The 26,304-nt window shown below is 42.1% G+C and overlaps 1 protein-coding gene across 21 annotated transcripts in view; it reads right to left on the bottom strand.

The window, feature by feature from the left end:
• Positions 1–26,304, bottom strand: part of ERC2 (ELKS/RAB6-interacting/CAST family member 2) — an 829,921-nt gene that overhangs the window by 763,408 nt on the left and 40,209 nt on the right. For all 21 annotated transcript variants that reach the window (XM_074957759.1, XM_074957756.1, XM_074957751.1 and 18 more), the window contains exon 2: positions 23,312–24,112. In XM_074957759.1, coding sequence (XP_074813860.1) covers positions 23,312–23,962 — 651 coding nt within the window. In that variant the 5' untranslated portion in view covers positions 23,963–24,112. The remainder of the gene's footprint in view (positions 1–23,311; positions 24,113–26,304) is intronic.

The following is a 26,304-nucleotide window of genomic DNA, read 5'->3' as shown; positions in this document are numbered from 1 at the left end:
TTATTTGAGCATAAGCTTTCGTGAGCTACAGCTCACTTCATCGGATGCATGCAGTGGAAAATACAGTGGGGAGATTTTATATACACAGAGAACATGAAACAATGGGTGTTACCATACACGCTGTAACAAGAGTGATCAGGTAAGGTGAGCTATTACCAGCAGGAGAGCGGGGGAGGGAGGGTACCTTTTGTAGCGATAATCAAGGTGAGCCATTTCCAACAGTTGACAAGAACGTGTGAAGAACAGTGGGTGCGGGGGAATAAACATGGGGAAATAGTTTTACTTTGTGTAATGACACATCCACTCCCAGTCTTTATTCAAGCCTAAGTTAATTGTGTCCAGTTTGCAAATTAATTCCAATTCAGCAGTCTCTCATTGGAGTCTGTTTTTGAAGTTTACAGGATAGAGTCCCCCATCCTGTTAGTATGGCCTACATTCTTTGTTCCTAGATGTATACATTTACTCTTAGCAGTTTTAAAATGCATAGTGTTTGTCTGCTTCAGTTTATAAAGCTATGAAGATCACTCTGAATCAGTAACCTGTCCTCTTCATTATTTACCACTCACCCAATTTGTGTGTCATCTGTAAACTTTATCAGTGTTTATTTTATGTTGTTTTCTTCTAGGTCATTGATAAAAATTAGTAGGGCCAAGAACTGATCCCTACAGGACCCCACTGGAAATATACTTATGTGATGATGAATCCCCATTTACAATCACATTTTGAGACCTATCAATTAGCCAGTTTTTAATGCACTTAATGTGTGCCATGTTAATTTTATATTGTTCTATTTTTTTTTAAAAGTGTCTTGTGGTACAAAGTCCAACAATTGAAGCATATTATGTCAACGCTATTATCTTTCTCTACCAAACTTGTAATCTCATCAAAAAAGATAATATTAAAAAAAACAAATATATAAAGGCGCTATTGACCTGCAGAATAAAATCCAGTGATGAATTATTTTGTATAGTATGTTGTCTGGCAAGAATGTTAATATACACTTTCAACCAGTTTTACCAGGCACTGAATCTTGATTGTGATGTGCATATTTGACTACAGAATATTTCAGATGGTCTGAACATTGTACTCTGAAATCAAGTATCTGTGGCTACTAAAAAAGGCCAGATTTAAAAACAAACCACATTTCTATCCAGTTCTCTTTCCCAGACACACAATTCCATGTCACATTAACACCTATGATAAACTTATGGAAACTTTTAATGACTACATATGCTTAGAACAATCGATGCTCTCATTAGTTTGAAAACTCACCTTATCCTTGCTACTGCAGAGCAAAGACATCTACCCTTCATAGATATGCTTTGAAAGTGCATCTTCAAGGAGCATCCTATTCTGTTATACAGTAGAGGATTTGGGGTAAGTATTAGGGGAACAGACTCGCAGGGCATAAGAGGGCAGAGATCCCGCAAAGAAGGCAGGGGCAGGGACATAGCCCCAGATTCTTTTCTTAATTATACTGCTGTAAATAAGGAAAACCACTGAGACCAGAATTTGACCCACAGATCTGGGAGAGAAGATCTGGTAGGGGGACAAAGAGACCCAGAGCCCTTGCATGAAACAGAGCCACAGGGGTCAGAGGCTGTATGGAATTTGGGAGGCACTTTAGGTTATTATGAATACCAATATTGTAAAATTGCAATGAGTTATGCCAGATATGCCATGTAAGGTATCTGCAAAAATGTTACAATTTGCCAGGTCTGATAATCTCATTTATGTGTTTGTACCATTTTTGTATTGTAAGTTATATGTATGGTATGTCTGTAGTTCCTAATTAGTGCTGTGCATCTAGATGACACCCCCAGACTGATTGGCATTAGCATTGCCTAGCCTGCTTGACTGCCCATCAAGGGACATCAGCTATACAATTGACCTCTTCAGAGAAGGCAAGGGATACACCTAACGACTCAGCAAGGCATGCAGGGACATGTCTATGGACAGAACTCTAAGGGTATGTCTACACTACGAAATTAGGTTGAATTTATAGAAGTTGATTTTTTAGAAAGCGATTTTATACAGTCGATTGTGCGTGTCCCCACTAAGCGCATTAAGTTGGCGGAGTGCATCCACAATACCGAGGCTAGCGTCGACTTTCGGAGCGTTGCACTGTGGGTAGCTATCCTACATTTCCTGCAGTCTCCACCGCCCATTGGAATTCTGGGTTGAGCTCCCAATGCCTGACTGGGCAAAAACATTGTCGCGGGTGGTTTTGGGTACATGTCGTCAGTCGCCCCTCCCTCCATGAAAGCAACAGCAGACAATCGTTTTGCGCCTTTTTTCCGTGCCAGCGCCATACTGCTTTCAGCAGACGGTACAGTAGGTCTTCAAACCGTCGTCATCGAATGACTGCTTCCGCTGCCACTCTGCTCTCCTGGTGGTCTCGCAGGTTCTCTATATAACCGTCGTCATCCGCCGCTTCCGCTGCAACTCTGCTCAGCTGCTCTTGTCTCACCATACCACAGCAAGCTTGCAGCCCACTCAGCTGTTGTGTCCTGGCAGCAGACAGTGCAGTAGATCTGCAAAACTGGTCATCCAACCACCGCTTCCTCTGCAGCTCTGCTCTCCTGCAGACGCCATACCATGGCTCAGATCACCGCAGCAGTTATGAGCATTGTAAACACCTCGCGCATTATCATGCAGTATATGCAGAACCAGAACCTGCAAAAGCAGGCGAGGAGGCGACGGCAGTGCAGTGACGAGAGTGATGAGGACATGAACACAGACTTCTCTCAAAGCACAGCCCTGGCAATTTGGCCATCCTGGTGGCAATGGGGCAGGCTCATGCCATGGAATGCCGATTCTGGGCCCAGGAAACAAGCACAGACTGGTGGGACCTCATAGTGTTGCAGGTCTGGGATGATTCCCAGTGGCTGCGAAACTTTCGCATGCGTAAGGAAACTTTCATGGAACTTTGTGACTTGCTTTCCCCTGCCCTGAAGCGCAAGAATACCAAGATGAGAGCAGCCCTCACAGTTCACAAGCCCTCTGGAAGCTTGGAATGCCAAACAGCTACCGGTCGGTCGGGAATCAATTTGGAGTGGGCAAATCTACTGTGGGGGCTGCTGTGATCCAAACAGCCAGCGCAATCACTGAGCCGCTGCTATCAAGGGTAGTGACACTGGGAAATGTGCAGGTCATAGTGGATGGCTTTGCTGCAATGGGATTCCCTAACTGTGGTGGGGTGATAGACGGAACGCATACCCCTATCTTGGGACCGGACCACCAAGGCAGCCAGTACATAAACCGAAAGGGGTACTTTTCAATGGTGCTGCAAGCACTGGTGGATCACAAGGGACGTTTCACCAACATCAATGTGGGATGGCCAGGAAAGGTACAGGACGCTCGCATCTTCAGGAACAGCTGCAGGAAGGGACTTACTTTCCAGACCAGAAAATAACCGTTGGGGATGTTGAAATGCCTATAGTTATCCTTGGGGACCCAGCCTACCCCTTAATGCCATGGCTCATGAAGCCATACACAGGCAGCCTGGACAGTAGTCAGGAGCTGTTCAACTACAGGCTGAGCAAGTGCAGAATGGTGGTAGAATGTGCATTTGGAAGCTTAAAAGCGCACTGGCGCAGTTTACTGGCTCGGTTAGACCTCAGCGAAACCAATAGTCCCATTGTTACTACCGCTTGCTGTGTGCTCCACAATATCTGTGAGAGTAAGGGGGAGACATTTATGGCAGGGAGGGAAGTTAAGGCAAATTGCCCGGCCTCTGATTACACGCAGCCAGACACCAGGGCGGTTAGAAGAGCACAGCAGGGTGCGCTGCGCATCAGAGAAGCTTTGAAAACCAGTTTCGTGGCTGACCACGCTACGATGTGAAAGTTCTGTTTGTTTCTCCTTGATGAAAACCCACCCCCTTGGTTCACTCTACTTCCCTGTAAGCCAACCGCCCTCCCCTCCCCGCTTCGATCACCGCTTGCAGAGGCAATAAAGTCACTGTTGTTTCAAATTCATGCGTTCTTTATTAATTTGTCACACAAATAGGGGGATAACTGCCAAGGTAGCCCGGGAAGGGTGGGGGAAGAGGGAAGCACCGGGCGGGGTGGGGAAGGAGGGAAGGACAAGGCCACACTGCACTTCAAAACTTATTCAATGCCAGCCTTCTGTTGCTTGGGCAGTCCTCTGAGGTGAGGAGGCTATGAAACTTGGGGAGGAGGGCGGTTGATTACACAGGGGCTGCAGTGGTGGTCTGTGCCTTTCCTGCACCTCAACCATATGCCAGAGCATATCAGTTTGATCCTCCAGTAGCCTCAGCATTGCATCCTGCCTCCTCTCAGCATGCTGCCACCACCAATCCTGTTGCTCCAGCCATCTGTCCTCGCATTCATTTTGTGCTTTCCTGGACTGTGACATTGTCTGCTTCCACGCATTCTGCTGGGCTCTTTCAGTGCGGGAGGACTGTATGAGCTCAGAGAACATTTAATTGCATTTTTTTCGCCTTCTTATCTGAGCTAGCCTCTGGGACGGCGATGCTAGTGGCAGCATTGAAACATTTGCAGCTGTGGGAGGAAAAAAAGGGAGAGTAAAACTGAAAAAGACACATTGGCCATGTAAAAGGAGGAGCTGATGTTTTCGGGTTAACGTGCAGCACAAATCCAACTAACCCCTCCCCCCCCACACCCAATTCTCTGGGATGATCGCTTCACCGCTCCCCCCACCGCGTGGCTAACAGCGTGGATGATTTCTTTTCAGTCACAGGCAAACAGCCCAGCAGGAACGGCCACCTCTGAGTGTCCCCTTAATAAAATTCCCCTATTTCAACCAGGTGACCATGAATGATATCACTCTCCTGAGGATAACACAGAGAGATAAAGAACGGATGCTGCTTGAGTGCCAGCAAACACCGGGACCACATGCTGCCATGCTTTCTTATGCAATGATTCCAGACTATGTGCTACTGGCCTGGCGTGATAACGCAATAAGGCTGCCCTCCCCAGAAACCTTTCGCAAAGGCTTTTGGAGTACCTCCAGGAGAGCTGCACTGAGATGTCCCTGGAGGATTTCCGCTCCATCCCCAGACACTTTAGCAGACTTTTCCAGTAGCTGTACTGGCTGTGAATGCATCCCAAGTCTTCAGGGCAAATTAATCATTAAACATGCTTGCTTTTAAACCATGTATTATATTTACTCACCAGAGGTGCCTTCTCCACCTTCAAGGTCCGGGAGCCCGGGTTGGGAGGGTATTGGCTCCAGGGTGATAAACAGTTCCTGGCTGTCGGGAAGAACGGTTTTTCTGCTTGCCTGGTGTGCGCTATCATCTTCCTCCTCCCCAAAATCCTCATCCCTGTTGCGTGAGACTCCCTTGCAGGAGTTCACGTACAGGTGTGGGCTAGTTGTAGGGGCACCCCCTAGAATTGCATACAGCTCATCATAGAAGCAGCATGTCTGGGGCTCTGACCCCAAGCAGGCGTTTGCCTCTTTGATTTTTTGAGCTTATTAAGTTTCATGCGGCACTTCTGCAGGTCCCTGTTATAGCCTCTGTCCTTGGAGATTTTTTCAAATATTTTGGCATTTCCTCTTTTGGAACGGAGTTCTGATAGCACAGATTCATCTCCCCATACAGCAATCAAATCCAGTACCTCCCGTTCGGTCCATGCTAGAGCTCTTTTGCAATTCTGGGACTCCATGGTCACCTCTCCTGATGAGATCTGCATGGTCACCTCTGCTGATCAGCTTGCCATATTGGCCAAACAGGAAATGAAATTAAAAAGTTCGTGGGGCTTTTCCTGTCTACTTGGCCAGTGCATCTGAATTGAGAGTGCTGTCCAGAGCGGTCACAATGGAGCACTCTGGGATAACTCCTGGAGGCCAATACCATTGAATTGCATCCACACTACCCCAAATTCAACCCGGCAATGTCAATTTCAGCGCTAATCCCCTCATTGGGGAGGAGTACAGAAATCGATTTTAAGAGCCCATTAAGTTGACAAAAATGGCTTTGTTGTGTGGACACATGCAGGGTAAATCGATCTAACGCTGCTAAATTCGACCTAAACTCGTAGTGTAGACCATGACTAAGGCTTCCAGGCCATGTGCTGGGCAGCTTGTGTTTGGAACAAAGGAAATCAAGCTGCATGGCAAAAGACTATAAAAGGCAGCTGCATCTTCTCCATTTTGTCTTTAGTCCTGTTTTTGGTCTTCAGTCCTGCTTCTTGTCTTCAATCCTGCTTCTTACCTCTGGAATAACTTTTCTACAAACTAAGCTCTGAACAAAGGACAGAATGACCCATCCAAGCTGTGGATGTGTTATAGAGGGACTTTCAAGCCAGCAAACTCACCAGTACTGCTAGGAACCTGATGTATTTTGAAGTCTTTGTATGTATGTGACTGTTTTACCAGTTAAAATCTCCCTTCTTGTTCTTTCTTCTTTCTTTATAATAAACCTTTAGTTTTAGATACTAAAGGATTGACTGGCAGCATGGTATTTGGGGTAAGATCCAAACCTATATTGACCTGGTAAGGTGGCTGACCCTTTGGGGTCAGAAGAACATTTTGTATATGTGAGCAGAGTTTTAAAATAACTTCTCACTGTACTGGACCTAGGTGCTGACTGGGAGCCAGAGAACTGGAATGCAATAAAGGGGCTGTGTGATTTCTCCTTTTTTTTTTTCCCCGCTTCTTGATAACCAAGAAGGAATCAGAAGCACAGTTTGTGACTGGTTGGGGAGTTTAACTTCAGTGTTACCCACCAGTCTTGAGAGTATCTGCTCTCTCTTTTGCATTTCCTTGGCATTTCCAGTGAGGGCTGCCCTAGGCACACCAGGTCACAGACACTAACTCCTGTCATGGGTCATAATAGACATGCTCCCAAGAGAGGCTATAAAAACCATGTTGCTGCAACCTGCAGGAGTTGGAAGTTGAAGTAAATGTGACTCAAATACTACCCATTTCCAAAAAAAAATTGACAAATGAAAAGCAAACACAAAGTGGCCCAACCTTACAATAAGTTAAGAGAGTAATTCTAGCTGAATGGACAACAGGTAAAGCCCATACATCTTCAGGTATAAAATCTTAATGGGACTACAGAGATAAAGTTGATGCACATGACGAGATTCCATGCAAACATCATGGAATAACACTACACAGCATGAGGTCACAAATGCTAACCATAATCTACAGTGCCCATCCAAGTATTGAGAAGTGCAACAACAGCACTTGAGATAATCTATTTTGGGTGAAGCATGAGTGCAGTTATTGAAGATAAAATTGTCAAGAGTGAAACCAGCAATAAATACAGGGACAGAATTCAAAAGAACCACTGAAACCACATACAATTTAAGAGCAATCTTGGTCCAAAATTGGCACCACTCTATTTGATTTAAATATTTTCTCTTAATAGTGCACTACTAAAATATTTTTGAAATTGAGATATTGAACAATAATTCAAGTAGCAACATAACACACTGTAAATCAGTTTGTCCTGGGATTCACACTGAATTAATAACAAATAATTGCCTACAATTCACTAGTGGCTCATTTCAGGAATTTTGATACATCAGATCAAGCAGACCACATCAAGCCCTTACCGTCTACAGTCAAACAAGTTAGCAGAAAAATCACTACAAACAGTGAACGAGGAAAACAAACGGAATATCAGGGAAGAGAGGAAATTTGGGTCAGAGCTCCTGTGAGGGAACATGGAGAATAAGATGGAGCAGTAAATAGAAGTGGAGCAGGGAAACTAGAAGATATGAAGAGGAGACCAGAAGGAATGGGTGTGTTAATGGGGAGGAGACAGGGCTGGAAGAACAGAACATCTAGAAGAGAGGGAGAGACCATGCGAACCAAAAGGGAAGTGTAAGACAAGGAAACATGTAGAGAAAAGGACTCCCCAAAAGGGGAGAGACAAGTTGAGGAATATACAGAGATCCTGGAGGGAAATGAGAACTATTGCACTGTATAATGGTATGATCATCATGTCATGTGTCCTTTTTCATGGAAACCAGAGAAAATATACACACTTAGAAACAGTCATAAGTGTAAATTCCTGGTTGCAAGTGTCAGTCAAGGTGTTGCTGTGTAGCCTTGAAGGGAGGACAGAAGGACTTACATAGATCCTAGTGAGTCCATAGTTGTGCAAGGTTATCTGCAACTCCATGTTTCCTCCCCTCCTTACAGCCTTTGGACCCAAAATGACCCCTCTAGATGCATCTAACAGAATATACTGCTAAGGAAGTTTTTGAATGGCAGATTTCAAGATACTGTCTTCAGCTGATTCTGTGATTTGTTTCCAAGGCCATTGTAACAAGTACATGAAAAGGGGAGGATACTTGCATAGCTACAGCTGATGCATCAAAATGTTTTCAGGGAAATTTTATTTTCCCATCACTTGAATCTTTTGAGGAAAAATTCTCCTTCTGATGCGGTGGTAGCATGCTTGGCTAGGAATGACACCCCTTTGCCTGCTTAGGTGACACCTTGTATAGTGAAAGATCCTTTCAAGCATTTGTAAAATGTAATGGTCTGTCTGGTTAACCTGCAACCTTTATTGCTAGGGTGCTCCTATACCTATTCCAGCTTCATAAAAGGGAATAATAGACTACTTTCTGGAACTAGCTTTGGAAATATACCATTTTAAGCTTTATGGACTAGCTCTGTCTGCTCACTTTGCAATTCTAACATCTTAATAATAAATTCAAAGTGTTCAGGTGGAAAAAGTCTACAGTGGGTATTCTTGTCTAATTGTTCAGATTCTCATTCCGACAGCTTTCCCTCTTCAGGGGATGAGCTGCCTGACCGAGATGAAAACTGCTTGCCATTGCTTTCTTAGGTAATTTTTGTACTCCAGCTGTGGTTTCTTTACTTCTCCTGCTCTTATTGGCTCAGGAGAACTTGAGGGCAAAACGTGCTTCTCTAAAGTAAATAAAGTATTGCATTGCCTGCTTTTAGTTATAAAGTCATACATTCCATCTATATCGAAATCCTCTAGAGCCTTGCACAGACTAGCAATGCTTACAATGGATACCTTCGGTATCACAGATGGGAGAACTACCTTCTAAAACAGAAGAAACAAAATACAGGCTGAAAATTATGATTGCAGCATGCCAGGTACTTGTCTCTCTCTCTGAACTGGGCCAGGAATCTCTGGTAAAACCTATGTTGGCACACACCAATATGTCATACCCTCTGAAATAAAAAACATTATTATAAGAAGTGATGTGTACTTTTCACTCTAAATGCTGCAGCAAGAACCTTAAATTTCTGAAACAAAGCAATGCTATTTCAGTGGAACGATGCCATTTCTGAAGCAAGATCTGAAATGGTTTCAGGGTAACTGCATCTGTATTTCCCCCACCGTGGTCCCTCAAAAGCACCCACTGAAGGTTTCTGGCTCCTAGCCATCACCTCTCTTGGACAGAGACCCATGTCTCTCTCCCTCCTGACCAAGAGCTGTAAGGCTGTGTAGCTCCCTGCCTTACACTGTGATATCGCCAGCAAGCCAATCTGCCAAAGGTCAGAACCTGTGCTTTGCTTTCTCTCTCAGAGCTACAAACAGTGTTTTGTCAGCAATTACAAGTTACCACACAGCTCTTTCCTTTATTCTTAAGGTAAAAGCATGACAGTTAAAACATGTAGAAAACAAAAAACAGGTTGAAAAACACACTAACCATATCAGAAGTCACACGCCAGTCTTATGAGGCCCTAGCAGGCCAAAGACTTTCCAACCCTTCTCCAAGAGTTGGGGCCCCGATTGGACAGGAGTTCCTGTCCATGTGCTGGATCAGAAAGAAGGCCCTGTGTGAGTTCAATATGACTTTTATACCAAAAGCTCTTTCTTTGTCTCCTAGTCTCTGTAAAACCCATTTTGAACCAGTATATGCAAACCACTCCTGGGGTAGTACCCCCTAGAGTTCTTAGTTTCAATGACTGCCTTAAATACCCCCACCATTTTCAGTTCTTGTAGAAGCTATGGTGACCCTCCCCCAGAAAGTAGAACACAATCATACATAAACCATTCATAGATTTAATACAGTGTGATCCCCAAAGATACTGTATGCAATACATAGGATCAAATACATTCAGAAACAGATTATTTATTGAATTAGACATGAAAACCAATACAGTTAGTACAATATTCTTCATATTGTTTATTTTGATACTAAATTCAATACAGAACTCTATTTTGGAATGTTTCAAATTTTTATACAGACAAACTTTCAATCTTCCACAGAATTTTGTGCTGACAACAGTTAAGTGCATCGTAGGAGTTGTATGCTGGAACCTAGAGCTCTTGGCAGCTGGTGAAGGGGTAATTTGAGTTTTTTGGCAGCCATCCAGCATGGATGGGAAGTAGTTTAGGTCTCTAGTGCCTGAAGAGCAGTGGAGGTTTTGGGCTTTGGGGAGCCAGTGTAGGCGCCTTGAAAAAATTTGGAGGAGATGCATGAACTCTTAGTTTCCTATTCCAGTAACTTATGTCCCAAAGCAGTAAAGTATGTTTGTAAACCTGAGCATGTGAATAGCACAACCGATTTCAATGGAACTATTCACATGCTTAAATTTACATCAGTGATTAGACACTTTGCTGGATCAGAGCCTCACAGCAACCAGCTTACTCACTATTCTTCCTCCGGCTGCCCTCACATGCACCCAGTATCTTGTTGCTGCATCTAGCAGCAATAGATAAATACATTAACTAGATGTTTCTCCAGTGAAATAGTTAACAAAATTGACACTAAATTGTCATGATTAGATTTTGACATTAACATCACACTAAGCTGAACGGGGACTTTTCACCCCTTTGGAAGTCATGGTTTCAAGCTGTCATCTACCGATCCGAGGAGACAACACTGTGTCCATTTACACTTGGCTCATATGAAGAAGCTTTGGGTTTTTCACAAGTATAAAAGCCATTAAAAATGCAATTTTTCAATGGAAACCTGGATTCTGCAGTAAGAGGTGGATTCTGTAACCAATTACACTGTTACAGAATCATGGAAAACATGGGTCTCTGGAAAAAGCAGATGATGTCTCAGAATTTACTGTGCCTCTATAGCTGAATCTCGCTGTGTCATGCTTCTTCCTCCAGTTTATGCTGACCTTTGTTTTTCCTCTATAGAAATGTGAGGTGGAGAACCCACATTCTCACTCCATTACAGAGGGGCCTGGAATAGAGATCACATTACAAAACCTTGTTGCTCTCTGACCCTTTAATTAAAAAATATTTACATTTATTTGCCTCAGGATTTTGCTGTTGGCGAAGAAGCATTTGTCTCCTTCATTTCAAGGTTGGAAGAGCCTTGATTTCACATGTGTTTTTTAGTGTTGTCTACCATCTCAAAATGCTGGAAGTCAGGGAAATAACTGCATTGTGGGAGATGCCTTGGGAAATTTGAAAAGTAAATAAACTTCCAACCCCATGAGCCAAATATTCTAGTACTAAAAATCAAACATTTATTTCCTGTAGCATCAGGAAATAAGTTATTACTACATAAAATATATCAACAACACTTCTGAATGTTACCATAGGTGACCCAACAGACACAGACCTAATAAGTTAAAGCGGCAGGTCAGAGCTCATGACAAACAGCTCTCCTGAGGGCCCTCTGGCACCTGGGCAGAACACAATCCTATAGCCAGGAATACTGGATGCACTTTGTATAGAGAAAGTGACTGACAAAGGGCCTAATCCTGAGAGATGTTAAGGACCCATAACTACCAGTGTTGCGGGCACTTAGCACCTCTCACAATTAGTCACCATCTTAAAGTTAGAGACTAACCAATTTATTTGAGCATAAGCTTTCGTGAGCTACAGCTCACTTCATCGGATGCATTTGATGAAGTGAGCTGTAGCTCACGAAAGCTTATGCTCAAATAAATTGGTTAGTCTCTGAGGTGCCACTAGTATTCCTTTTCTTTTTGCGAATACAGACTAACACGACTGCTACTCTGAAACCATCTTAAAGTTCTCTTCTTCTGACAGCATTACAAACATCTGAATGTGTCTTTGAAGACAATCTGAAACATTTCCTATGAGTTTAGAAATAAAGCAAGAAAGGAGGAAAGTCAGGAGGTGGCAGGCAAGTTTATCCATATATATATATATATATAAAATGTTCTGCAGGGTACCTAAAAGGGTTTTACATATCAGGGATAGCCTACAGGGAGGAATTCTCTGCTGCAGACTATTTGAGGATGATACTGTCAACTATCTGACAAAAAGATTAGGGGCAACACTGAGAAAATTAAGATGAAAGGACCTAAATGAGGGGCAGTGTCTGAACCAGTAAAGGCTAAACACTATAACAGGAAAGAAGTGAATCCCATCTCTGACTCCCCCCATTTGCCACCCTGTCCGCCACCTCAGATGATGAAAATACAGTCACTCTCTGAAAATTAGTTCTTCAAACTAACCTTTAATCTCTGGGTTAAAGGTGAGAAGGAAAACATTTTATAGAGACTAACAGATAAAGAGAAAATGCAAGATTTCCTCAGGGCTTCGTCATGATCACAGAGGATCCCCCAGGGGGGAAGAACAAAAAAGAAAAGAAAAATTTACCCAGGACATACATTATGTTTGATGTACAATCTACAATACTTGTGAAGAACTGTACTAATTCATGAAGTAAAATCTTTACTTAATTTTTTCTCCTGACTTGACATACTAATTAGAAACCTTGTTTAAAGAAAAAAAAAGATTTCAGTTAGACAGATAACTAGTTATTGGGTGCTGCATCCAACGTTTTTCATTCCAGCAGAACCCAAATCAATTTACACCCAAAGTTCCCAATTTTCTCCTCACAAGGTCCCTTTTACATCACTCTGGCAGTGTAGAGTGGCTCCCTGTGGAACACTGCTGCCCTCCAACCTCTTGTTCAGAGGACGGACAAGGAAATGGGAGGGGGCATATCCACAACACATTGTACTGAGTCTGCTCAGGGCCATGGGAGTGGCCCATAAGTAGTTGTGGAAAGCTGCGGAAGAGGCTGATTTAAGTTGTACTGGGAGCTCAGAATCCAGGAAGTACAAAGGTGACAAAGCCAGCTGCGCCCCCGCCCACCCCACCCACACACACACTCCCTGCTGGGGCTGCACCTCCTGAGCTGTGCATCTGAGAGGCTCAGCTCAGAATCGGGGCCTCTATATACAAAAATCATTTCACCTCCCCACAGAAATGTATGAGACAGCAACTACTGAACAGCACATAGCACTAATTCAAAACAAATCAGGACAGGAAATGAATAATATCGTACCCAAGTGAAATGGCAAAGGAAATACAGTTATAGTGAACAGAATGTAATTACCCAATTTGGAACTTGTCTAGATACTGATATCTAGCAGTACAGTGCACTCAGAGGAAAGCCACCTGTTGAATCACCAACACTTCTTGTAGCACTCTCAGATCTACTGTCCAAATACTAACTAAGCATGCCTGTGTTTAACCTGAGGGCTGATGAGCTCACAGCCCTTTGTCATATGGCAGCAGGTAAAGTTCTACTAGTCTGTTCAGCTATGCAGTATCCATCTTTCCTCAGAAGTTGACTTGTTTTCTTTTTAGTTCTTTCTAATGTATAAAAAAGGCTTGAAACATTCTGTGAAAAAAATTTGATCTGTTTTTTACATCAGAAATTCAGCTCCTGCCTAGACTAGAAGACTATGATTATTGCAGAATACAATGACGTCACCAAAGGAGCCAAAAGAGTTGTTCAACTGAGAAAGTAATATTTTTTTAGTCAGCTTTATTAAAACTCTTTTTAAAGTTGTTTTTGCTAACACCTATTTCATCTCAACATCTAATTAGCACTTTGGAGAAAGGAAGTCTGTTTTAAATTCAACACCAATTCCCCTTCAACTACAGGTACGTCTATACCTACAGCAACACAGCTACTGCAGCACAGACGCTCCCCACATCAACAGAAGGGTTTTTCCCCCCTATTGGTATAGGCAATCCACCTCTCCAAAGGTGATAGCTAGGTCAATGGAAGAATTCTTCCACTGACCTAGTTGCATGCACAGTGGGGATTAGGTCAACCTAACTACGTTGTACAGGGTGTGATTTTAAAAATTAAAAAGAAAAAGAAAAACAGCCCTGAGCAATGTAGGTAGGTAGATCTAATTTATCGGTGTGGACCAGGCTTAAGATGTGAGAACATATATATAGCCTCTAAAAACCCGACCACATCCCAGAGCAAAACCAAGATCAACATTTGACATTCCTGATATTTTAAGGTAAACCATTAACAGAAAAATCCACACATCTTTCATACCTCCTTTATAGCTCATAAAAATGCAAGAAAGGACATAGCCTTTATCAGGGCCAGATTAACTTTTTGTGGGCCCAGCACCAAACATATTTGTGGGCCCCCATTGGGGAAATAGGGCATGTGATGGGGGGCCAGTTGGGGGCAATGAGGAGTGGCCCCACTCAGCCCAGCAAAAGGGCACTGTTTACAACCCACAACTGCTAGACATACACTGGCCCACCCAGCCCTGTGCTGCCAGCGTGCCCCTTCCACACTGCCCCCCTGCCCAGTGCCCTGCCCTTATGCCCAGCACCCCCTCACCCAGAGACTTCCCCCACAGATCCCTATGCTCAATGCCCCCTCCCCCGGATCTGCTATGCCCAGCACCCACTGCCCAGAGACGCCTCCCGCTAACCTCCCACCACAACTGCATAGCAACCTGCACACCATACCCCCTGCCCAGCTCCCCCACCCACAGATCCCCTACTGTCCAGCACCCCTTTCACAGTCCCACCATTGCAGCTGTACAGCGCCCCATATTCTTGAGGGAATTCTGCATCAAATTCTGTGCATAATATTTTAAAATTCAGCATTTTTTTTTTTACAATTAATAAATGTGGAAGCTCCATCATGGCAGTGGGGAGCAGAGGCCACTGGCTGCATGGAGGTGGGAGAATATCCTGCAGCTTCCCCCGCACCTCTGGGACAGGGACTTGGCAGTGAGGCTGAACCTGAGCTTGCCACAGAAACACCCTGGGGCCCTGCCCCTTTTGCGCCAGGCACATCAGATGTGGGCAGGGAGGCTCAGCCTGGAAGCAGGATCCAAGTGCAGAGGGACTTAGTGTGGGGAGATCCAGATGAGGGTAAGAGGGTTCTGTGTGGAGCAACCTGGGTGCAGGCAGCTCAGTGGGGGACCTGGATGCACAGGGAGGTTCCAGGTACAGGGGCAATGGGGGTCTGCAGAGGGGACCAAGTGAAGGTGGTTGGAGCTCAGAACGGGAGGGGTGGTCTGGGTGCAAGGGAGGGGAGGTTCATTTGGGTGGGGGTCCAAGTATGGGTGGTTGGGGCTCAGTGGGGAGGGTGTCTGGGGGAGCTTATCGGGTGATATAGATGCAGGGGAGGTGGGGCTTGTCAGGGTGAGCATTTGATGGGCCTGCTTAACAGGGGAGCCCCAGCTGCTGCTGAGAGGATCCGCATGCTGGGCCCCTGCTTCCCCTATCCCCTTCTCTTCCCCATCCCATGCCCCTTCTCCACTGCTCCATCTCCTCCCCATCCCACCCCCTTCCTTCCCCATTGCCTCTTCCCCCTGCCCCCGCTTCCCCTATCCCCTTCTCTTTCCCATCCCATGCCCCTTCCCCACTGCTCCATCTCCTCCCCAGGCTTGAAGGGAAGGGGGGAACCGCCCCCCAGCACGAGCCAGTGGAGTGGGCTGGGGCAGGGTCACTCCATTTCCCGCTGCCCGGTGATTGCAGGGCGGGCCCGACCCCGCACTCACTGGGCGGTGGGAAGTGGAGTGACCTGGCCCCAACCCGCTCAGCTCTGCTCCCCTGGCTCCCAACCTTGAGACTGGGGGGGTGGGGGAACCGCCCTCCCGACAGGAGCCATCGGAGCGGGCTGGGGCCGGGTCGCTCCACTTCCCGCTGCCTGGTGAGTGTAGGGCGCGCCCAACCCCTGCTGCAGTCCCCCGGGACGTTGCTCAGGGGAAAGGGGGGAGTGGGGGCAGGGCTGGGGCAGAGCAGGGGTGGGAAGAGGAGGGGTGGGGGAAGAGCAGGGCCAGGGGAAGCTATCTTGGCCAGCTCAACCAGCCTGGGGATCGGGCTGGCCGGGGCCCCTTCTGACTCTGGGCCCGGCACCATGGTGCCAGTGGCACCATGGTAAACCTGGTACTGGCCTTTATCAGGTCATTTTTGACACAACTGGCTGTTGCACAGCTGGAAGAGATAAATTAGTTTCTGATAAATAATAATACAGATGTGAATATTGTGTAATATTTACATCACAATAGCTCCCAGCCCCCAAGGAAGGATCAATTAAGAACAACACAAAGATGTTTGAAGACCCTTTTCCATCCAACACACCCCCATTTGATAGAGCCTCCGCGTTTGTGGTCCTATTTATCACAAAATACTGATGGCCAGTATTTCATTCCGCATGTGTTTTTAGATTATAGCATTTTTGTTCTTAAATTAATATTTAATGCACTCCACATACTTACACAGGTTACAAGCACTTTAGGTTAAAGTTATAATCACAATAAAAATTCTTCTAAGAAGGTTTAATATAAATTACTTAAGAATGCCTAAATACATATGTATAAAAAGGCCACTATGAAACAACACACCAGACTTACAGTCAAAAGCTTCCAACTATATCTGGCACAACCTGACAGTTTTATTAATAACCCTGTATTTTTTCATCATTTTTCCACATCTTAAACAGTTAAAGCAGAAAATAAACTGGAAATGTGTCTCACTTACCTAAAATGTCATCAATCTCAATGAATGAAAGTGAAGAATTTAATGAAAATACCATCCAAAATAAAGTTAAAACCAGCAAGTAAACATGCAGCTGTTAACAAAGAAGAGATTTTAAAAAGAAAAGTTGAAGAAAACAGAACAGCAGAATATTGAGAAACAGAAAATAGGGAGTATGAGCATGCTGAACTACAAGCTCAAAGTGAGACCTTAAAATAGACTTTAATAAGTCTCAAATACTGAGTTATGAAGCGGAGGTGAAAACAATTTAAATGGCTTACTTTATCTTGGTGAAATAAATGTTCAATACAAATATTTCAGGTAATATGTTTTCTTGGGATTTTGTAACCCATATATAAAAGTGATAACACACCTCATGAAGACCAGTAAGACAAGCATAGAGTACTGGCACTTCTCAGGTTATTCAGATCCTCATTGTGCATGTAACCTTGTACTTTATGATGAGTATGTACAACAACAACTTCACAAATTGTGATATTGTTTATGTGTATGTGTGAATACACACACACACAGCGATACTGATATACACTACTGTACAGCAGATAAAGAGCAAATTAGGGCCCAGTTCGACAATGAGCTCCAATTAGGCCCATGCAGAGCCACTTCACCTGCATGAAGCTCATTGCAGCATTGGGGCCTTAGTTTGAAAGTAGATATTATACGGGTAACTCAGGGATTAGATCATACAGCCAAACAAAATGATAAACATAAAAAAGTATAGCTTGCGTGATGTGTAATGTCATCAGAACTGCAAGATGAGTAAAGCTTGTAATTCATGTTAATATATTTGCTTGATCATGCTAGATTTTACTGTAAATAAATGTGAATTAATTAATATTAGGAAGTGAAACTACTTTCCTGCATGTTTGTTAATTTATTTTTATTGACTGTTCGGGACACTGGTCTTTAAATCATATGTTAACATTTGAGGAGTCAGTCGCAATTCAAGTTATTTTACTACTTTGCATATGCTGATTCTATTGGTTAAATCTTCTTACTTTTATCAACTGTATCCTTGTAATTGCAGTATCCACAATTCATTCATATTTCTGTAGATGTGCACAACCCATTTTAAGAAACACTTTTACATGCAAATCTATCAAACTTTCAGAGGATTTGCTATTATCCTTCCTATCATTTATCTTTTTCTCATTAATCAGAAGCAAATTCTTATCGTAACAGAGAAGAAAATTCAACATAAAAGATCAGACAATTTATAATACATATTCAAAGAGAAAATAATAACCACCTTCACTGGAAGTTTGCTTTGTGAAAAATCAATGGACCAAATTAACCCTTGGTGTAACTCCAGTGAAGTCAACAACATAAATTAATGTGGCCCATTATGTCCAATAGTGGATTATTTGTTTTGATAATCAACTATTAAATAATGACATTTACATGCAGTTTTTTTTTCATTCAGTTATGTTATAATTGTTGTTTATGGACATCAGAGTGTGATATAAGTAAATTATTGCAATGTCACAAAAGTAGATTTATATGGTGGTACTTCATGTTGGAATCATCAGTTCAAATGGATGGTGCTAGTTTTCTCTCCTTTTCTGACAGGCAGCAGTGCAGGGAGCAAATAGCATTGAAGGATTTTTGGTGCACTCCCTGCTCTCAGCCTTCTGATCCCCATGCAAAGCTTCTATAATATCCCTTCTGAATTATACACTAAAATTAAGAAGATTAGTAAGAATACCAATCACGAAAAATATACACAGAGTATCTGGTTGGGACATTACGGATTGGTGATTCTAAGATGCAAAAACACCATTTACAGGTTAAAAATCTTAGACAACTTGCTTCCCCTTTATAGATCACCAATCCATATTCTGGGCAATCCCAACAACCCCGATTAAAAACAAAAACAAAAAAATTTGGCACGAGCAAGGAAGAAATAGGGAGACAAGACAATACCTCTGCCCTGTGGACATGAAACCCAAAGGACATAGCTGCAGAGGGGAAAGTATTTTTAAAAGGGATGTCAGACTGACCAGGTTGCTGTCCTTACAGACCTCCACTGCATAGGATCCTTCTCTCTCCCCAACAAAAGAGGGCCCTAATTTACAAATGAGGAAAGCACTCTTTCAGCTTTGTAAGCCTCAGAGATAATAGCAATGAATCAGTTGAGCTATGGAAAATCCCGGCACCTGCTTTTTGGGGCCCAGAAAAAAAGGGAACAGTCTCTCAGTGAATGTCTCTCACTCTCTCAATAGTTCTTTGACTATTGTAATTTTAAATATGTAATGTAATATTTAAATACTTTAAATATCCAAGCAGCATCAAAGATATCCTTTCTTGCAAAGATCCAGACCCAAAAAAGGCAGAAAGGAAGATCTCCTGATAAAAATGGAAGGAACTCAAAACAGATTATTAATTTACTTACACTCCGAGTTAAAGAAACAGTCTCTAGAGAATACCTTAATGTAATAATAAAGGCAGAGTTTGTAGTCACTTAAGAACCAGACTTAGACTATATAGGAAATAGTATCTCTGGACTGAAGGCACTAAAATGACACTGCCCTAAGAAAGCCCACCACAATACAGTGTGATTGTATAAATTCTAACAGTAAAAATGCTGACTAAGCTCAAAGGTGTGAAATTTTATAGAACAAGAGACCAGACCCTCAAACAACCAATAAACCTGTAAACAAATTCCAAAATATGAGGTAAACAGCAATTTGTTTATTCTGGTCTGCCACAGGAGTCCACTCACTCACCATGGGTGGAGCCTCCTCAGGGCTGTTCTGGGGATTAGCTCTCTTCCAGGTCCCACACCTCCCCCTGCATTCTCTTCCAATCTGCAGCCCCTCTCTCATTCCAGGAGCTGCAGCTTCCTCTTCATAACTCAGTCCTCTGGCCAGGCCACTAAGTGGTTTCCCCTTTTGGGGCAGAGTCCCACTAGACCCACTGTCCAGGTGATGCCACTTAGTCAGTGACTGGCAGGGGAACTCAGGCCCACCCACTACTCCAAGTTCCAGCCTGGGGACCCTACAACACACAGCCAAAGTCTGTTGAGTCCCCAATCCTGCTGGCTTTTCCCCTGGGCTCTTCCTACTTCACTTCCCACTGGCTTTCTTCTGCACCCTTCTCTCTTCTGGGTACGTCATTCCCTCAGGGCCAGGCTCCCCGAGGTCCTACTCTTTCCCTTAGTGCCATCTTTCCCTCTCAGACTTCCTTACTGCAACCCTTTCTGGTGCCAACTTCCTGGCTTTATGCTAGTCCAGCCTCAGCTGAGCTCCATCTTACAGTCAGGGCTTGCTTCTCCAGCCTAAATCCCTCATGTGTGGCCTATCTCACTAACTGGCCCCTTTCTCAGCTTTCTTAACCCCTTTGGGGCTGGTGAACACCCCTCCCGTGGTCCTATAAAACTGAAGGGAGAAGATTATAAATATCACATGGAACACCTAGATTGTAAAAGAGTATCAGACACTATATCGGATAGCCACAATCTCTCTAAATTTAAACTTTCACAAGCAAGATCATTATAGGAAAAGCTGCCATGTCAGAATGCAGAAAGGAACCCTTTGACATGCAAGACAAAAGGAGATGGTCAGCAGTTGATAGCTGCAACAGATCTGTAAGCCAAGCCCATGCAAAGAGTTTTGTGCTGGATCTTGTTGTGACCAGTTCCTTGCTGTACAACCCCACTTTTGAATTAGAAGGTTGAATGCTGAAGGTAGAGGTGCAGGGTCCCTTGCTTTTGATGAGGGCAAGAACTAAGGTTTGTGTGTAAATAAGCACGGCTTTGATTTAAAGAGCACTGAAAAAACTGAAGTGCAAGTTTACTAACCTGAGCTACACACTCTTTATGTGGATTTCTCTTTTGGATTATGTCCAAATTGCTTGAGTCCTCTGACTCCAGATGAGCTCCCCATCCTGTGAGATGGAGACTGACATTCAGGGTTAGGATTAAACCAATCCAGCTCATGGAAAAGTACTACCTCTATTAAGTTTGTTTTCTGGAGAAGATTGAATGGCTCAGGGGATTGGTAATGGAAAAAAGATACTTTTGCTTCTAGATTGCTGATTTAAATATAGAAGAGATTAGGAGTGACTGAAAATCATTACCATATTAAGGCTGTTGGTTGTCTCAGTCCATATCACAAGAAACATCACCAAGACTGGCACGCTCAAGGGTATTCTTAAGATAAACCAAGGACTGAATAGGTGCAGACAGTGAAGCACTGATGAGAACAGTGATACTTAGCATCTATACAGCACTTGGAATCTTCAAATTCTGTACAAACATATATCAACTAATCCACCCTCACATAATAGAAGTGGTCCCCTCCAGATTAAAACTGAGGTACCTAGGTAGAACCTACAGTACATATACAAGAGACAAATTTATAAATTCATTTCAGTTTTAGAGATATTATGGGTTCTAGAATTTGAAGAATACAGAATATAACAGCAACTAGAATGAAATTTTCAAGTGCATTCACTGTAAACAGAGGTCTTCAGTCTCCATGGCGGTCAGTTTGGTACCTGAACAAGTACTACATTCATGCACTACTGTCTTGCTGCCTAGACCAGAAAATTGAGAAATAATTTTATTGTGAGTGAAAAGAAACATTTGATTCAACCCAAAATAAAAAATTTGGACTTCAATTTTATTAAAAAAAAATTAAGAAAAGTTAAAGTAAATTTTGAAACAAAGAGTCATTTAGAAAATGTCAAAACAAAGAGAGGTTTCAGAGTAGCAGCCGTGTTAGTCTGTATTCTCAAAAAGAAAAGGAGTACTTGTGGCACCTTAGAGACTAACCAATTTATTTGAGCATAAGCTGTCGTGAGCTACAGCTCACTTCATCGGATGCATTCAGTGTTAGTCTCTATAAGGTGCCACAAGTACTCCTTTTCTTTTTTCAAAACAAAGAGTTTTTCTGGTTTTGGAATTTTGTTTGGTTTTTTTCCTCCCAGAGTGAAACAATTCAGCAAATTCAACACAAATGTGTGAAATGTTTCAGATGACCCAAATCTGCATTTTGTAGTAGTCTGGTTTATAGGAGACAATGGAGGCATCAAGCTCCCAAACCACACCTCCCATAAGGCAACGTTCCAAAATGGGAACATGCAGTTTAATGTTGAACTGACTGGAAATGAAGCATTTGGGGTCATTTCAACAAACCAAACCAAAATGTTTTGAGTTTGGGACTGTTGAAATGTTTAATTTTGATCAAAAATGTTGAAACAATTGATCAAAACAGAACAAAAATGTGACATTTCTGAACTGAAATTTTTTTTGAATTTCTGTTCCATGAAAAGTATCGAGACTTTTCATTCTGATTTAGAATGAAAACAAAAATGTTGAAATGTCAGAATTTTCCACAGGACAAAAATTCTGAATTTTGCTCAATACTTGATTTTTTTGAACTGAAGGAAATCTTGAGATATATCTTGAAAGATCCTTTTTTAGCTCAGGACTCCAGAAAGTCTTGAGACATATCTTGAAAGATCAAGTCTGAAAAGCTGATCTAGTGCTTTCACCCAGTCACACATGGTACACTACTTAAATATTTGTGGAGATAGAAATAATATATACTGAAACATCTAAATGCACTGGGAAGTTCAGAGAGGCACACTACTAGTAGTGCTTCTGCACAGAGAAAGCAATAGTGGTGATTAGAAACCTGGGAAAAAGAAGGCATCAAAAACCCTGATTATTGCTGCTTGCCTGTCAATGGAGGAGCATAGATTGGAGATCTCTAAGGGTCAAGAACATATTATGTATTATATTATTTCACAAGAGAATCAATAGATGTTCTAAAAAGGGGCAGCTTTAAATATACAAGACCATCAATGAAAGTGTGTGTAGGAAACTTGTGCAAAATAGAAACTTGCAATCTCACCTTTGCCATTGATCTATATCGCTTCTTGGAAACAGCTCAGAATAGCTACTTTTCTGCTGATGGCACTATATATTTAATCATGAATAATATGAATCATTAATGACTATATCTTTAATCATATTATAACAGAGAATGGAAACATTAGTAATTACACTTCCAATATAACTAAACATTTTCAAATTGTTCATTTCCTAAGGATAGGTCTCTTTAAGGAAAGTAGCTGACAGAGCACAATTCCCATTTACTTCATGATTGGTATAATACAGAATATTATAAAATGTAATCAATGGGATTTAATATCATGTCTCCCTTTAGCTTTCATGGAAACTAGGCCGCTAAATCCCTATGCACCTTATACAAAATGTGTCCCCACATACTTACTCATACTTTTCCAGCTATGTGTAGAAGTGGTATAATTCCCTCTTCAGTAAAGCCTGCAGAATGTATTTAGACTGCTGTTGAAAAAAATACTACAGAATGTCTCACAAATAAGAAAACAGGTAGTGGCAAAGTCAGTCAGTCATTCTCCTCAGCAATAATGTAAATGAATGCTGCATCAAGGAAATTATAAGCTACATCCAGCTTCTTATTAGTGTGCTTTCCTACTGCTTAGCAGCCAGAGGCAGATAAGCAAGACATAGAATTCCTGTTGATTATGCCAAACTTGCTCCAATACAGGTCACAGTATCATAAGCAAAATATTAAGTGCTTAGTTGTAAATTGGTAGAAATAAACTTTCAGGATTGCTTACCTGGTTCTCTTCATGAGAAACCCTCATCTGCTCTTTAAGAACTGACATTCTGGCAGCTTCTTCTTTCCTCAAGACTCTTTCCTTTTTTAGCTCAGGACTCCAGAAAGTCTTGATGCTATTCATGGAAGATCCCAGCTTACTGTCCTTGATATCCAGTTCTTTTCTCAGAAGATCATTCTCTCTTTGTAGTTCCTTGAGCTGAGCCTGTAGATCTAGCATGGTGCTATCCCTTACCTGTCTCAGCATAGAGGGAACTTGATGATGATGATGATGTGAAGATGTGGTCAGACCTCCATGCTGATCAGTATAAGAAAGGACATCTGTGTGAGAAAGTCCAGCTGAAGCAATATTTGGACTACTCCCCATAGCTGTGACTCGACCACCATACACAGCTCGATTTGCAGCCCTTCCAAGAGTCATTGTGCCCTTTGGGAAAGTAGTAGACGCTACACCTTCATGGTCACTAAGATACATCGGTCCAGATGTTGCATAGGCTGCATTAAGGGACTGGATGTTTTCCATTGATAGTGTCTTACCTGTTCCTCCCCCGCTGCTTGTTCTCCTGTGGCCCAGACGAGGAGATCTTGGCAAACGAGGAGACCTGGAAGGACTGCCTTCCAAATTACTGATTGTTCTTGCACTTCCATACATTTTTCTATTACTGTGAGGTACTATTTAATAAGAAATTAGTAACACTGATGCTGGATATTAAACCTATAATTCCAGATAATAATGCTGGCAAATGGTTTCACTGCATTCTTCGAGTAGGAAAAAACTGATGACTTCTCAAACACTGAAGATCTGGAAAAAAAATAATTAGAGTTGAGTAAAGTAACTTAAAACAAATACAATATAAAGTAACTTTACAATGATGAAAGTGGGTCATAAAGCACAGCATACATCAACTGGTCTTGGAATAATTATTTTTAAAATAAGAATAATGCTGTGTTTTACATTTAGGATTATTACCTGTGAATTTCCATATTTAATGGAATTTCAAATGGAGAAACAACTGTTCATTTTTTTCGTGCTAGAAACTATTTTTGGCATTTTGACTTAGTAACACTGTGGACCAAATATATCCCTAATGTAACTTCAGTCATTTAAGTCAATTCACTTAATTAATAATCACAATGAAATTACACCAGGGATGAAACTATCTGGTGTCTACACAAAAACAAATTGAAACCAGAGGTCACGAATATATTTTCAAAACACAACATATCTGTTTTCCTTTAATAACATTAGCTTAATAAATACCACATTGGTGGGGACATGATGGAGGCCAAGAAAGGGGAGGTTAAATAAAACACAGTACTTCTGATAGCTCAGTTTTAGTGGAAGAAACAGATATTGTTAAGCTAAATTTCAAGGTTTACAATAAGACAGTTAATTTCAGAGAATAATTGTCTTCAGGACAATTATAAATTATTAGAAAGATGACTGGAACTATAAACCACAGGCTTGTTGGTATTTGTTGTTTGTCTATTTCAAAGAAAAAAGTATATTATAAACAGTTAATTCTTTCCTCAAGTAAAGGAAGGACTGTCAAATCTCCTTTTCTGCATTTGGTGTCATAATGGTATTTCTGTAGCAGGCTTACTTTTGTAACTGATTTAAATAATCAGAACAGTTAAAGTTACTGATAATTTCATAACCAATAAAAATAAAATAATAATAAAGAATCTGATAATACCAGGAACATCTGATCCACATTTATCACCCATAACTATGAACGTTCACTGATTTTTTTTTAAACAACAAACAAGCATTCCAAGCAATCTGTGAAATTAAGTAACTTGGCTGCAATAACTAAACCAGATCTAAAATAATTTCTTAAAGAGAGGATTCATTCAGAGCAGCAGCACCAAGTCTAAGTCACTTAAATCCAGCAATTTTTAAGCATTTCCCCAGGACATAGGGTGATCACATGTCCCGACTTTATAGAGACAGTCCCGATTTTGGGGTCTTTTTCTTATATAGGCTCCTATTATCTCCCACCCCCGTCCCAATTTTTCACACTTGCTGTCTGGTCACCCTACCAGGACATTACCACTACATAAAGGTACCTTATTCTAATTCTATAATGTCCATTCTACATTTGTGTTGAGAGGGGGGTTTTTTTGGTGGAGGGGGATAGAGGGGGAAAGAATGTAAATATTCTTAAACCAAGAATAACAGCTAGCATATTAAATCATTGCCACTGTGTTTGAATCATTTTGGAAAAAACAATTACAGACAATAGTGCAAAGAAAGACAAAAACAAGTCCCCACTTGCCATAGCCCCTACCTATCTCTATACTAGAGAAATGTACCATTGCAAACCATTCTAATCTCCAAGATTTATAAACCATCCATGACCTCATACAAGGATGTTTCAACTGGTTTACATGGATTCTAAAAACCGTTGGGGGTAGACTAGCTTTTCAATAGGTCTAAGAACCAGTATAGCGTAAACCACTTCAGTCTGAGCTGTTTCATTGCCAGCATGGATTTGGACGTGCTAAAATGTTTCTTCTTGGTCCCCTCGGTACTATTCTGCAGTGCATCAGTACCCTTTCAAATTATTCCAGAATCCACTTTTGATGCCAGTTGGGCCAGGAATTATAGGAATAGTACCTGGAGGGCATTGCAATGGAAATGGTTTAAAATAGTGGTTGTGGATATGGGGCAAAAATGCAAGGTTCTGATGTCCTTCAGGGTGGCTAAAATGGACACACTGAACTGTTTGTGCTGAAACTGTTTCTATCCAAGCAGTTCAATTTCCAATAATTCCCTTCTCTAGTGCAAATATAGCCCTAGGCAAACTGGATCAACCAGTGCTAACAAAAACATTGGTTTGTATGAACCAGCTTAACGAGAGTCACTGTTTCCTGTTGGTTTGTATTTTCCCCAGCAGGTGAAAGGCAGTTCTGTTGTCCCAAAATACAGATGTTTCTTCCATATAGAAATAAGCCTCAGTAGTATAAGGGCCCTACCATCAATCAAACCCT

This window comes from Natator depressus, chromosome 7 (genome assembly GCF_965152275.1).
Source record: "Natator depressus isolate rNatDep1 chromosome 7, rNatDep2.hap1, whole genome shotgun sequence".
Classification (NCBI taxonomy): Eukaryota; Metazoa; Chordata; order Testudines; family Cheloniidae; genus Natator; species Natator depressus.
The sequence above is the reverse complement of the archived record's forward strand: the minus strand, read 5'-3'. Positions and strand labels throughout refer to the sequence as shown.